This window comes from Rhinatrema bivittatum, chromosome 5, assembly GCF_901001135.1.
Source record: "Rhinatrema bivittatum chromosome 5, aRhiBiv1.1, whole genome shotgun sequence".
Taxonomy (NCBI): Eukaryota; Metazoa; Chordata; class Amphibia; order Gymnophiona; family Rhinatrematidae; genus Rhinatrema; species Rhinatrema bivittatum.
Window position 1 is genome coordinate 52,062,694 of NC_042619.1, and position 15,472 is coordinate 52,078,165.

The window sequence follows — 15,472 nt, forward strand, 5'->3', positions numbered from 1 at the left end:
CTAATGTTAATAAAAATGTTTTCAGAATTTAGACCCTGATAGAGGAGACAGGGAGAGAGAGAGAGAGAGAGAGAGAGGATGGAGCAGGGCGTGTTGGGGGCAGAAAGGAGAGTTATAGTATTTGGCAGGGCGGCAAGTTAGTTATCAAATGGCTCCAGGTCATCAGGGACAGACTGACTCACGGAAATGATCGTGCTGGGTACGGGAAAGACCCCTCCCCACACTGAATGCTCCCTCAAAGCCTCCATGCTGCAGCCGGCCCTGCTTGATTTTTCGCTTGAATGGCAAGCAAGCACCACAGGGGTATAGCTTTCTGAAGGCCTGGCACAGGTCCTGTGACCCTGTCTCCATAGCAACCCCTTCCCCCCGGGCCTGCTCTCTCGTGACTGCGCTTGCACGAGCTCGCCGGCCTCTCCGCCTCTCACTGCTGACCGGTAGTGGACAGGGAGGAGCTCGGCTGCCTCTGCTTCGGAGGGGAAGGTATAAATCCCTTGCTCGGGCCGCCCTGACCCAGCGACAAAATGCTTTCTCTGCCGGGTGGCTGCTGCAGGCTGGCTCTTCTGCTCGTCGGGCTGCTGTTCCAGGTGGGAGAGGCAGTTACCAGGGTTAACTTTATCGCGGTCGAGGAGGAGGACTGGGACTATGCACAGGGCGGGATGATTCTAAACCTCACCGTAGACGCGTAAGTGCCTCCCCATCCCCGAGAGCTAGCGGCGAGCCTGCGAAGTCCCTTCTCCCAGGCCAGCTTTGCGTTTGCAGTTTAAAACTCTTCGGGCTTGATTTAGCTGGAACGCCGCCGGTTCATCGCGATTTTGCACGTGGCCGGTTGTATGCCAAGGGGACTCTGCTTGGTGTAGCGGGACGTTTGCACCCAGCGCTCCGTTATAGCGCAAGCATGCCGGCGGAATACTGTGGTGGCGCAACAGCTATCTCTAGAGACAAGTTTGTTTGTTTGTTTGTTTTTTTTAGGAAGAAAAACTGATAATTTTTTTTTATTCATAAAGGCGGACAATTAATCCAAATAATTAATGTGTAAAGGTTCGAACTTTAAAGTGTATAGCGTCAAAACTCTGTAGGTTAATAAGTGATGTCGCTTTAGACGAAGCGGGCTCTTCGTGGTGTTGGCAGGGATGCGATTTTCCCAGCGGGTAGTAAATGCTTGAAATTTCTCACCGTCTTGCTTCCATCCTCGGGATGCTGGGCGGTAAGTCCTCCTCTGTGCCCCTTCCAGCCCTTCCTAGACACAGCGGTTCTGAGGTGCCTGGGCCGATCCCACATCCAAGCACACCCTTATGGTCTTCAGCAGATTGATAGCAATAAGTCTGCCTTTTACTGTATGTTTTTAACTTGATTATTGGAGGCATTTCAGGAGTTCTGTTATGATGGCACCAAAGATAGCCTATCCATTGTTTATGGACTTTCTTGCTAAGTGTGATGGTATTGATCTAGCTACTACAGTTTGATTTTTGTTTAGAAGTTAAAGATATTTGGGAGCACTAATTGGAGCACTGAGAGGAGAGGATCACCTTGCTGGTGACTGAAAGGAATCAGTAAGTTTTTGCTTGGGACATTGTCTTTTTTAAAAGTATTGGGGCAAAGTTAACTATTTGGAAATATTATTTAGTGTGTTTGTGCTTTTAATTGTCAGTAAGTCAGTGAATAAACAAGTTAGACTGTATTTTTAAATAGTCAGTAAATAAGGCAGCTACTAAGCAGGTAGTGTGTTTATTCTTAAAAGTCTGTAAGGCAGCTAGTAAGCAGAACTGAGTGTATTAAAAAAAAAACCACACACAAAAAAAAAACCAAACCCCAAAAAGTAGCCAGAAGCTAAGCTATGAGCAGTGTATACCTAAGTAAAAAGGTTGAAAAGTTCAGCTCAGTTACTCACCTTGGAAAGGTGTTGAGGTAGTGTGATTTGGTTTGAATAGGTACCAACATTTGTTAATCAAGAGAGCAGTGAGTCACTCTGGCTGACTAACTGAAGTTAGACTGTATTTTTAAATAGTCAGTAAATAAGGCAGCTAGTAAGCAGTAGGTAGTGTGTTTATTCTTAAAAGTCTGTAAAGCAGCTAGTAAGCAGAACTGAGTGTTTGTATTAAAAAACAAACAAACAAAAAAAACAAACCCCAAAAAGTAGCCAGAAGCTAAGCTAGGAGCAGTGTATAGAGAGGGAGCAGTGTATAGAGAGGGAGCAATTTTAGATCTAATTCTCAGTGGAACACAGGACTTGGTGAGAGAGGTAACGGTGGTGGGGCCGCTTGGCAATAGTGATCATAATATGATCAAATTTGATTTAATGACTGGAAAAGGAACAGTGTGCAAATCCAAGGCTCTCGTGCTAAACTTTCAAAAGGGAAACTTTGATAAAATGAGAAAAATTGTTAGAAAAAAACTGAAAGGAGCAGCTACAAAAGTAAAAAATGTCCAAGAGGCGTGGTCATTGTTAAAAAATACCATTCTAGAAGCACAGTCCAGATGTATTCCACACATTAAGAAAGGTGGAAAGAAGGCAAAACGATTACCGGCATGGTTAAAGGGGAGGTGAAAGAAGCTATTTTAGCCAAAAGATCTTCATTCAAAAATTGGAAGAAGGATCCAACAGAAGAAAATAGGATAAAGCATAAACATTGGCAAGTTAAATGTAAGACATTGATAAGACAGGCTAAGAGAGAATTTGAAAAGAAGTTGGCTGTAGAGGCAAAAACTCACAGTAAAAACTTTTTTAAATATATCCGAAGCAGAAAGCCTGTGAGGGAGTCAGTTGGACCGTTAGATGATCGAGGGGTTAAAGGGGCACTTAGAGAAGATAAGGCCATCGCGGAAAGATTAAATGATTTCTTTGCTTTGGTGTTTACTGAAGAGGATGTTGGGGAGGTACCCGTAATGGAGAAGGTTTTCATGGGTAATGATTCAGATGGACTGAATCAAATCAAGGTGAACCTAGAAGATGTGGTAGGCCTGATTGACAAACTGAAGAGTAGTAAATCACCTGGACCGGATGGTATACACCCCAGAGTTCTGAAGGAACTAAAAAATGAAATTTCAGACCTATTAGTAAAAATGTGTAACTTATCATTAAAATCATCCATTGTACCTGAAGACTGGAGGATAGCAAATGTAACCCCAATATTTAAAAAGGGCTCCAGGGGCGATCCGGGAAACTACAGACCGGTTAGCCTGACTTCAGTGCCAGGAAAAATAGTGGAAAGTGTTCTAAACATCAAAATCACAGAACATATAGAAAGACATGGTTTAATGGAACAAAGTCAGCAAGGCTTTACCCAGGGCAAGTCTTGCCTCACAAATCTGCTTCACTTTTTTGAAGAAGTTAATAAACATGTGGATAAAGGTGAACCGGTAGATATAGTATACTTCGATTTTCAGAAGGCGTTTGACAAAGTTCCTCATGAGAGGCTTCTAGGAAAATTAAAAAGCCATGGGATAGGTGGCGATGTCCTTTCGTGGATTGCAAACTGGCTAAAAGACAGGAAACAGAGAGTAGGATTGAATGGGCAATTTTCTCAGTGGAAGGGAGTAGACAGTGGAGTGCCTCAGGGATCTGTATTGGGACCCTTACTGTTCAATATATTTATAAATGATCTGGAAATAAATACGACGAGTGAGATAATCAAATTTGCAGATGACACAAAATTGTTCAGAGTAGTTAAATCACAAGCAGATTGTGATAAATTGCAGGAAGACCTTGTGAGACTGGAAAATTGGGCATCCAAATGGCAGATGAAATTTAATGTAGATAAGTGCAAGGTGATGCATATAGGGAAAAATAACCCATGCTATAATTACACAATGTTGGGTTCCATATTAGGTGCTACAACCCAAGAAAGAGATCTAGGTGTCATAGTGGATAACACATTGAAATCGTTGGTGCAGTGTGCTGCGGCAGTCAAAAAAGCAAACAGAATGTTGGGAATTATTAGAAAAGGAATGATGAATAAAACGGAAAATGTCATAATGCCTCTGTATCGCTCCATGGTGAGACCGCACCTTGAATACTGTGTACAATTCTGGTCGCCACATCTCAAAAAAGATATAATTGCGATGGAGAAGGTACAGAGAAGGGCTACCAAAATGATAAGGGGAATGGAACAACTCCCCTATGAGGAAAGACTAAAGAGGTTAGGACTTTTCAGCTTGGAGAAGAGACGACTGAGGGGGGATATGATAGAGGTGTTTAAAATCATGAGAGGTCTAGAACGGGTAGATGTGAATCGGTTATTTACTCTTTCGGATAGTAGAAAGACTAGGGGGCACTCCATGAAGTTAGCATGGGGCACATTTAAAACTAATCGGAGAAAGTTCTTTTTTACTCAACGCACAATTAAACTCTGGAATTTGTTGCCAGAGAATGTGGTTCGTGCAGTTAGTATAGCTGTGTTTAAAAAAGGATTGGATAAGTTCTTGGAGGAGAAGTCCATTACCTGCTATTAAGTTCACTTAGAGAATAGCCTCTGCCATTAGCAATGGTTACATGGAATAGACTTAGTTTTTGGGTACTTGCCAGGTTCTTATGGCCTGGATTGGCCACTGTTGGAAACAGGATGCTGGGCTTGATGGACCCTTGGTCTGACCCAGTATGGCATTTTCTTATGTTCTTATGTTCTTATACCTAAGTAAAAAGGTTGAAAAGTTCAGCTCAGTTACTCACCTTGGAAAGGTGCTGAGGTAGTGTGATTTGGTTTGAATAGGTACCAACATTTGTTAATCAAGAGAGCAGCGAGTCACTCTGGCTAACTGAAGTTAGACTGTTTGTATTTTTAAATAGTCAGTAAATAAGGCAGCTAGTAAGCAGTAGGTAGTGTGTTTATTCTTAAAAGTCTGTAAGGCAGCTAGTAAACAGAACTGAGTGTATGTATTTAAAAAAAAAAAAAAAAAAAAAACCCACAAAAAAAACAATCAAACCCCCAAAAGTAGCCAGAAGCTAGAAATAAGTTAGGAGCAGTGTATACCTAAGTAAAAAGGTTGAAAAGTTCAGCTCAGGTACTCACCTTGGAAAGGTGTTGAGGTAGTGTGATTTAGTTTGAATAGGTACCAACATTTGTCAATCAAGAGAGCAGTGAGTCACTCTGGCTGACTAACTGAAGTTAGACTGTTTGTATTTCCCAACCCTCCCACCCCTTGCCCACACATCCCTAGCTCATCCTTTAATTTATAGGCAGGTGCCACTTTCACAAAAAAAACAAAACAAACAAACCCAACAACAAAAACTTTGTTGAGAGTTTGATCAGACCCCGGTAGGCCACTACCAGACATATTGGGGTAGATTTTATAAATCTACGCGCGCCCGTACTTTTGTTCGCGCACCAGACGCGAACAAAAGTACGCCAGATTTTATAAGATACGTGCATAGCCGCACGTATCTTATAAAATCTGGGGTCAGCACGCGCAAGGGGGTGCACATTTGTGCACGCTGAGCCCTGCGCACTGCCCTTTCCCTCCGAGGCCGCTCTGAAATCGGAGCGGCCTCAGAGGGAACTTTCCTTCCACCCCCCGCACCTTCCCCTCCCTTCCCCTACCTAACCCACCCCCCCCCCCCGGCCATATTTAAACCTTCCCCCTACATTTGTTGGGAGAGTTACGCCTGCTGGAGATGTAACTCTGCATGCGCCAGCGGGCTGCTGGTGTGCCAGCACCCGACCCGGGGGTGGTCCGGAGGCATCGACCACGCCCCCGGGCCGGCGTCACGCCCCAGACACGCCCCCGGAACACCCTGAAATTCGCGCCACTCACCCAACACGCCCCCGACACGCCCCCTTGCGAAGCCCCGAGACTTATGCGCGTGCTGCTGAGCCTATGCAAAATAGGCTCGGCAGCACGCGCACGCGATTTTAAAAGGGTTACGCGCGTACCTTATGCGCGTAACCCTTTTAAAATCCGGCCCATAGTGAATTCACTAATACATTTAAAGGACGTTAGACACATTCCTTCTCCCATAGCAACCTAAAACATAACTAGGAACTGATCAAAATTGAGATGAAGGCAGCAGTCCAGCAGCAAGAGGGGGCTTCCCAGTCTTTTACATCGAGGGTCACATGTATGATTTTTTACCCACCGGTGAGAAGTTGTACATGTGCATGCAATGCAAAGAGCTCCTGGCTCTCAGAGAATGAGTCCGATCTCTGGAGGCTAGAGTGGAAGACCTGGAGGAGCTGAGGCAGACAGAGAGGTATATAGATGAGACCTTCATGGACATAGTAGCCAAGTCCCAACTTCAGACTGGCAGCCCTGGTGCTGCCTTGAAAGAAGGTCTCATGATGGGAGAGCATCAACCGGGTGCAGCAGGAAAGGATCCTGTAGCAAGGACCTGCTCTCCAGGTGATGCATTGTCCTTTCACACTGAGGATATCTCCCCAAGGCCTAATGCCCAAGAGGGAAGGGTTTGGTCGGCCGTCATAGTTAGTGATTCGATTATTAGGAATGTAGATAGCTGGGTGGCTGGTCGGCATGAGGATCGCTTGGTAACATGCCTACCTGGTGCGAAGGTGGTGAACCTCACGCGTCACCTAGATAGGATTTTAGACAGTGCGGGGGAGGAGCCGGCTGTCGTGGTACCAGCATGGTTAAAAGGGGAGGTGAAAGAGGCTATTTTATCCAAAAGATCTTCATTCAAAAATTGGAAGAAGGATCTAACAGAAGAAAATAGGATAAAGCATAAACATTGGCAAGTTAAATGTAAGACATTGATAAGACAGGCTAAGAGAGAATTTGAAAAGAAGTTGGCCATAGAGGCAAAAACTCACAGTAAAAACTTTTTAAAATATATCCGAAGCAGAAAGCCTGTGAGGGAGTCAGTTGGACCGTTAGATGATCGAGGGGTTAAAGGGGCACTTAAAGAAGATAAGGCCATCGCGGAAAGATTAAATGATTTCTTTGCTTCAGTGTTTACTGAAGAGGATGTTGGGGAGGTACCCATGATGGAGAAGGTTATTCATGGGTAATGATTCAGATGGACTGAATCAAATCACGGTGAACCTAGAAGATGTGGTAGACCTGATTGACAAACTGAAGAGTAGTAAATCACCTGGATCGAATGGTATACACCCCAGAGTTCTGAAGGAACTAAAAAATGAAATTTCAGACCTATGAGTAAAAATTTGTAACCTATCATTAAAATCATCCATTGTACCTGAAGACTGGAGGATAGCAAATGTAATCCCAATATTTAAAAAGGGCTCCAGGGGCGATCCGGGAAACTACAGACCGGTTAGCCTGACTTCAGTGCCAGGAAAAATAATGGAAAGTGTTCTAAACATCAAAATCACAGAACATATAGAAAGACATGGTTTAATGGAACAAAGTCAGCATGGCTTTACCCAAGGCAAGTCTTGCCTCATAAATCTGCTTCACTTTTTTGAAGGAGTTAGTAAACATGTGGATAAAGGTGAACCGGTAGATGTAGTATATTTGGATTTTCAGAAGGCGTTTGACAAAGTTCCTCATGAGAGGCTTCTAGGAAAAGTAAAAAGTCATGGGATAGGTGGCGATGTCCTTTCGTGGATTGCAAACTGGCTAAAAGACAGGAAACAGAGAGTAGGCTTAAATGGACAATTTTCTCAGTGGAAGGGAATGATCAGTGGACTGCCTCAGGGATCTGTATTGGGACCCTTACTTTTTAATATATTTATAAATGATCTGGAAAGAAATACAACGAGTGAGATAATCAAATTTGCAGATGACACAAAATTGTTCAGAGTAGTTAAATCACAAGCAGATTGTGATAAATTGCAGGAAGACCTTGTGAGACTGGAAAACTGGGCATCCAAGTGGCAGATGAAATTTAATGTGGATAAGTGCAAGGTGATGCATATAGGGAGAAATAACCCATGCTATAATTACACAATGTTCGGTTCCATATTAGGTGCTACAACCCAAGAAAGAGAACTAGGCGTCATAGTGGATAACACATTGAAATCATCGGTGCAGTGTGCTGCGGCAGTCAAAAAAGCAAACAGAATGTTGGGAATTATTAGAAAGGGAATGGTGAATAAAACGGAAAATGTCATAATGCCTCTGTATTGGTGAGACCACAACTTGAATACTGTGTACAGTTCTGGTCGCCGCATCTCAAAAAAGATATAATTGCGATGGAGAAGGTACAGAGAAGGGCTACCAAAATAAGGGGAATGGAACAGCTCCCCTATGAGGAAAGACTAAAGAGGTTAGGATTTTTCAGCTTGGAGAAGAGACGGCTGAGGCGGGATATAATAGAGGTGTTTAAAATCATAAGAGGTCTAGAATGGGTAGATGTGAATCGGTTATTTACTCTTTCGGATAATAGAAAGACTAGGGGGCACGCCATGAAGTTAGCATGTGGCACATTTAAAACTAATCGGAGAAAGTTCTTTTTTACTCAATGCACAATTAAACTCTGGAATTTGTTGCCAGAGGATGTGGTTAGTGCAGTTAGTATAGCTGTATTTAAAAAAGGATTGGATAAGTTCTTGGAGGAGAAATCCATTACCAGCTATTAAGTAAGTTGACTTAGAATATAGCCACTGGTATTACTAGCATCAGTAGCATGGGATGTACTTAGTTTTTGGGTACTTGCCAGGTTCTTATTGCCTGGTTTGGCCACTGTTGAAAACAGGATGCTATGCTTGATGGACCCTTGGTCTGACCCAGTATGGCATGTTCTTATGGGATTTGAAAGCAGAACAAATATATTCAGTATCAGGATATTTCAATTATGGCACCTCCTCCAAATCTGCCCCTGCCACTTGCTTTTCCTGTTATTCAATTTAGAGTGGAACTAGTTCGATCTTTTTAGAACAGCACGGTGGCTGTTTCTTGACTCTGCGTACTCTTTTGATTTTATTTTTACCTCTTTTGTTCTAATATTTTTTATTTCTAATACTTTTGTAATAAAGCGTGTGCATCCCTTACTACGGTCATGGCAGGGTTTTTAAAACATTCTTTTCCAAGTCTTTGTCTGATCTGTTTAGCAGTGACGGTAACTGGTGCTGATTCTGATAAGAGACAAGACATCACCTCAATATACCTCACCTGGTGAGAATGAATTAGATGGCAGAGCTCTCCAAAACTAAAACCCTAATATCAATCAAAAAATGAAAAAAAAAAGAAATAGGAATCAGAAAGAGTTTAACAATTTGACTGAACAACTGAATTACCAAACACATTTTACCACTGTTGTTTTTTTTATAATTGTTAATATATATGTTCAGGGCCAGATTCACTTTGACTTTTCTTTTTTCGCTTGGACACAGATTAGTGATCACAGACAAGAAATAGAAATAGAAAGATGCAGACAAAAGCTAAACTGGAAATCCTAAGAAGACAGACTCTGTATGCAGTGCAGCACTGGAGAAATAAAAACAGGAATGGACTTCCTCCTATGCTGTGCAATATACAAAGAAATCAGAAATGCGCGTTTCCCAAAGCAGACAGAAAAAATCCAAGACTTTCCACAAAATCATGAGCAGGAAAAACCCTTTATAATCCTGGGGGAAAGAGGAGAAAACATCAGCTGTAGGAGCAAATTCTGTATTCTGTCACCAGGCTAGAAATCAGAACTGACCAGGAATAATACAAACCAGCACCAAAACCCGAGATATGTCCCTGATGCTGTACTTTCTGTAACCTTTACCTTTTCTTGACTTATGACCATTTTGTAATTTTTTTCCCCCTTATTTTCCTACCCCTTTATTTTTATCATTCTGTGTATTAAATTGTCATGTCAATAAAGCTATTTGAATCTGTATGGGAAAAATACCTTAAAGGTGAATTTTCAAAACATTTTGCAGGTAAAATATAGCATATACATGCACAAGCAGCCTTTTGCATGTTCACTATTGTATAAAAGTAAAAAAAATATGCATGTATGCTTACTTTTGTGTGCATATATTTGTGTGCAAAAAATGGCTGTTCTGTGGCTAACAGTTACGTGTGCAAGTTGCTATTTTAGAAGAGACTTACACGTGTACATTTTCCAATTTACAGAATTTTACACCTACCAGTTATCCGGTGTAAGTGATATTAAACATGTTTATTGTACAGTAGTGATAGAGTGGGAGGTGTGGGTGAACCGGTGGGAATTCAGGCTGAAGAACCAGGAGGTCCTTGATGACCTGGAGAAGAACTGGGCAAACCAGTGGACTAATTGGTAATCTGGTTAATTTCCTCAACATGCAGCTGTTTTAAAATTGGCCAGTTTACATGAGTAAGTCCTAGTTTACTTCTACGAGTAACAATTCTGGTCACCGCATCTCAAAAAAGATATAATTGCGATGGAGAAGGTACAGAGAAGGGCTACCAAAATGATAAGGGGAATGGAACAACTCCCCTATGAGGAAAGACTAAAGAGGTTATGGCTTGTCAGCTTGGAGAAGAGAAGACTGAGGGGGCATATGATAGAGGTGTTTAAAATCATGAGAGGTCTAGAACGGGTAGATGTGAATCGGTTATTTACTCTTTCGGATAGTAGAAAGACTAGGGGGCACTCCATGAAGTTAGCATGGGGCACATTTAAAACTAATCGGAGAAAGTTCTTTTTTACTCAGTGCACAATTAAACTCTGGAATTTGTTGCCAGAGGATGTGGTTAGTGCAGTTAGTATAGCTGTGTTTAAAAAAGGATTGGATAAGTTCTTGGAGGAGAAGTCCATTACCTGCTATTAAGTTCACTTAGAGAATAGCCACTGCCATTAGCAATGGTTACATGGAATAGACTTAGTTTTTGGGTACTTGCCAGGTTCTTATGGCCTGGATTGGCCACTGTTGGAAACAGGATGCTGGGCTTGATGGACCCTTGGTCTGGCTCAGTATGGCATTTTCTTATGTTCTTATGTTCTTATATGCATATATGTATTTAAAATAGGTAAAGTATGTGTGTTCAGATTGATGTACATGGTTTCACGGCATTGCATATATTTGCGCATCTGCTGCTTGGTAGAATTACACATTTTATAAAACACGCACATATGCATGCATATTATAAAATTCTATAGCAAATATGCGCACAACCACATAAATGCATATGTATGCTGTCGCATGTAGTTGTTTGAAAGTTATCCTATGAATCAGGCCCTTAGTGTGCTTCATGTGCTTCATCCAGGTGGGTGTGGTAGCCCAGGACTCCTGGTCTCTTGCGATTTTGTAGCCTTGGTAAGGGCTGCAAAATGTGACCCTTACCTCATAATTCTGCAGCCCTAGAGGAAGCCCAGAGGGATCACAGGAAACCTTGAAGGAGGTGGTGACCTGCCGCACTCGCGGTGCACCTCTCACCCCCCCCCCCCCCCCCCCCCCCCGGATCCTCCCTGCGCAGCGATCATGCTGCATCTGTCTACTCTGCCACCCGGGCTTAACTGGTGTTTTGAACCACATGGCACTATGATGATGCCCTGTGCAGTCCAACTGCGACTCGAGCCTGGGCGGCAGGAGGGAAGTAGATGCAACATGAAGTGCCACTGCTCTCCTCCCTCTCCTCCCGCCAGCCAGGGGCGAGGATCGCCAGAGGCAGAGGAGGATAGAGCAGAGGATCAGCCGAGAGGAGGAGGGAAAGGATCAGTGGGGGAGACAGGAGGGAAAAAGGGAGAGAGAGAGGATGGGGAGGGGAGACAGAGGAAGGGGGTGGGGGGAGAAAGCAAGGAGACGAGAGAGGATGTTGAAGAAGGAGAGGGAATGGAAGAGACATGATAGGAAAGTGAGGGAGAGAGGATGGAGGGAAAAAGGGATGGGGAAGTAAAAGGGAGAGTTCCAGGGATGGGCAGAGAGCATAGAAATGCAGGAGGGGTAAAAAGTTGTTTGGTGAAGTTGCCTAAGCAGAAAAGCAGGTGTGGAACTGGGGGGACAGAAGGATGAGACAGGAGTGAGGGAGAACTGCAGGACGGATCAAAAGGATAGAGAGGGAGGAAGAGTCCGAGAAGAGAAAACGTGGAAGAGTGGAGGCAGGCAAAAGGAAAGGCAGCTTTAGGAGGGAAAGTGCAGAGACAGAAGGTGTGAGAGGAGAGGTGAAAACAGAACAAAGTGGAGAAAAAGCAAAGGAAAGATAAAAAAAAAAAAAGTGAAAACTAAAATGGACAAAATGAAAGAAAAGCAAAAAAAGAATGAAACTAAATGTCCAGACACATCATAAAGGTTGGAAAAATACTTTATTTTTATGGGGAACAATAAAGCAAAACTTCATGAGAGTATTTTCTCTTTTCCTTCCTAAATAGCCCAGCCAGGACCATTGCCGGACTAAACAGCACCCCGGGTACTGGATGTCATAGCCGGCCAGGGGGTGTCTCTCCTGCCCTCCAGTGTAGCCATGCTGATGCTTGCTGCCGATGACCCCGGGGGAGTCACTGGTCTGTCTCCCCACTCCCCAGTCTCCTGGTCCCCCATGCACCTCTTTGCTTCATGCCCCGTCCGGCTGCTCCCCTTGGGGTGCCTCTGCTCCGGCTGCACGATTCACTGATCAGCTGCTTCAACCACGCAGCGCTCTGTGTCTACGAACTCCCGTGAGGTTTAAAAACTGCTGTGCGAACAGCGGGCTGCAGGAGGGGTGCCGCACTTCTCTTGGAGGCCCTCCCATGGCTTGATGCCTCCGGCGGTTGCCTGGCTTGCCCACTCTGCGCAACGGCTCTGAGCCCGGCCATTGCAACAGTGATCCTGCGGCTGTGAAGCTTGAGCCATGCTTCGCCGCAGAACTCTGCGCGCTTGCATTAGTTGAGTGATGGCTGGGATTTCGTCCCTCCCAGAGGCTTTTGAGTGCCGCCTTTTCAGCATTCCCAGCCCTGGCAGGCCCGAGGAATGGGAACCAGGCCTGGGAATCAAATCTTGAGGCTCCTGTCTGGTAGTGAGCAGTATTGACATTAGGCCGTCAGGTCAGTCCCATGTTTCTAGTTTCCATTATAATTAGTATTTATAACTTTTTTTCTCCTCTCAATTTTAGACAAGCCTCTGTGTATTTGACAAGCGATGGAAACCGAATAGGAAGTGTTTACAGAAAGGCGATTTACAGAGAGTTCACGGATGCGACCTACACCACAGAGGTTTACAAACCGTCTTGGCTTGGATTTCTTGGGCCAGTGTTGCGGGCTGAAGAAGACGATGAACTTCTAGTCCATGTAAAGAATTTTGCCTCCCGGCCGTACTCTGTCCATCCACATGGAGTTTTCTATGAAAAAGATTCTGAAGGTATAAAATAATGAAGTTTTATAGTGGTGTCTTTGGCCTGCAAAATAAGTGGTGTGATAGGATGCGGTCTCCCTTCCACTCCATCCACTCCCACCATTGCTCTGCCCGCACCCCCCTTCTCTCACCTTCTCTCTCCTCCTTGCAGTGGCAGCTCTCAGCTAAATATTCCTTTCCGGCTCAGTGATGGTAGAGGCTCCGTCTTGCCCTCTTTTGTGGATCCCCATATTCCAGCATGGGCTCAGCTCCCCTCAGCTGGGAAAAGTCTCTGGCAGCTGCACGTTCCTTCTGCACTAACTGTGCTCCTTCCCTCCTGCACTGCAGTCTAGCTCCAGCTGCACAAGTGAGCTGGCTGCACCTGAGGGTCCTGGTTATAAGGAGGCTGCTGTCGGACAGGTTTTACAGAGTGGGAATAAGCCTGACACTGGGAAACGTTTTATCAGAACAGGTGGAATTTCAGCCTTCTAGCTCTTACAAGATCAGATGCAGAAAGAGCCCTCCAGGCCACCTTGCCAAGAACAGTTGTTAAAAGGGAAAAAGCTCAAATGGTAACCTTTCTTAGGCTAATGAGGGTTTTAAGATGCAAGCTTTGGAGTCTCGTAAAGTCCCTTTCTCATGGGTGATACTGCAGCAAAGCTGAAGTTCCTTGTACAGAGAAGAGCTGTGAATAGAGGATTTAGATCCATTCTCCTGCCAGATGCACTAGACATGTTTTCCAGTGATACAAAGTGTGGGAAGCTCTCTTGTACCTCTATGCTATCATCTTTTAGGTACATGATAAATTGAGTTGAGCATGGAAATCAGACTCAATATGTAGAACTTTCTCAGTATGAGTGTACATTCACCAAGTTTTTAAATAACGCATGAGGTACAAGTGCACAGAAATTTCAAGCAGTTTTGAACAATACGGAGAAGTTAAGATGAAATGATGCTGTTGTTTTCAATGCAAAGTACTTACGCAGTGCAAACGATACCTTTGCGTGATGCCTCTCTCCACCTGGAGGTTCTTGGACAGATTGACCCTGCAATGCTGCTGGACCAGCAACAGAAGAATGACCAGGTCCAGCTGTGCTAGTGGGGGAACAAAGAGAAGGTTAACTCAGATTAGAATTTCTTTACGAAAGCATCCCACTAAAAACACTCTTAAGCCCCTCATTTGGGATAAGATATGCATTTCATTTAAGTAGAATTAAATAGCACCCTCCTATGCTTTTAGGAGTTCTTTCACTTAATGTTATTTCTGTATCTGCACTGTCCAATTTCACATTTGTCATACAGAAGTGACACTAAGGTTCCAGCTACCCTAAAACTAGTTTTTTGCTCTGCCCTGCAAAAAAACTATGGTAATTATTCAGGCCAATGTATTTCAATGAGGCTTTTATACATACTACTCTCTAACAATGCATGGCCTCAGATGCACCTTTTTAAATTTATTTATATGATTTTGCTTACAGGCTCTAACCTCGCAGCCCAGAGCAAGTTACAAAACACAATCTCCAAAACAAGTTAAATATCAAATACAATTACAATAAAACTTATAATAAATTTTACACCCTGACACCATTTGTAAGCATAATGAGGTCTCACTAAGCAACCCCAAATTTATGTAGTTTAATGATTGCATTGTGTAGCCATTGCAACTCTTGATAGCGTCTTTACCTCCTAGCTTGATGAACTCTCTACCTGGGTAACTTCAAACTAGGTTGAGAGAACATTGCATAAATCTCATCTTTGGCTGAGTTTCCTCACTCTGAAGGTCCTCAAATCTTCACAAGAGAGCACTGTGCTGTTTGTATGTCTCATTTTGAATGTCAAAGTGGCCCCTAACCCCTACACTAATACCTAAACCTCACCTCGAGTTACTAGGTGGGCCTCCCATAGGGATACAAATATCTATTTAGGGAGAGGGTATTATGGCTAGGGTCTTTCTCTCTCTCTCTCTCTCTCTCTCTTTTCCCCCTGAAATCAGATTTGCCTCACTCCATGTGCAAATAAGTGATAGATTAGCTGTTAACTAATTCAGTTTTTCTAATTTATTTACATCCAATTTCTGAGCTAATCTGGCTCTTATTCATTTGTGCTGATTTCTCTGTCCTTTGTTATTTTTCTTCTTGGTAAGTTGTAATTAGTTTATTTACTCTTTGTACTTTCATCTTTGTTGTTTTGTAAAAGTAATTTATTTATTACAAGTGTAGGCAACCCCAGTTCAGGTCTGGTTTTCAGGACATCCACACTGAATATGCATGAGCTATATTTGCATATAATGAATATGCATGAGATATATTTGCAGACCAGGATCAAAGTTGCCCACCCCTGATTAA

At 43.5% G+C, this 15,472-nt stretch overlaps 1 protein-coding gene across 3 annotated transcripts in view; it reads left to right on the forward strand.

The window, feature by feature from the left end:
* Positions 1-390: 390 nt before the first annotated feature.
* Positions 391-15,472, forward strand: part of HEPHL1 (hephaestin like 1) — a 181,602-nt gene continuing 166,520 nt past the window's right edge. For 2 of the 3 annotated variants that reach the window (XM_029602335.1, XM_029602336.1), the window contains exons 1-2: positions 391-682; positions 12,910-13,154. In XM_029602335.1, coding sequence (XP_029458195.1) covers positions 522-682; positions 12,910-13,154 — 406 coding nt within the window. In that variant the 5' untranslated portion in view covers positions 391-521. The remainder of the gene's footprint in view (positions 683-12,909; positions 13,155-15,472) is intronic. The other variant, XM_029602337.1, reaches the window with a different exon arrangement.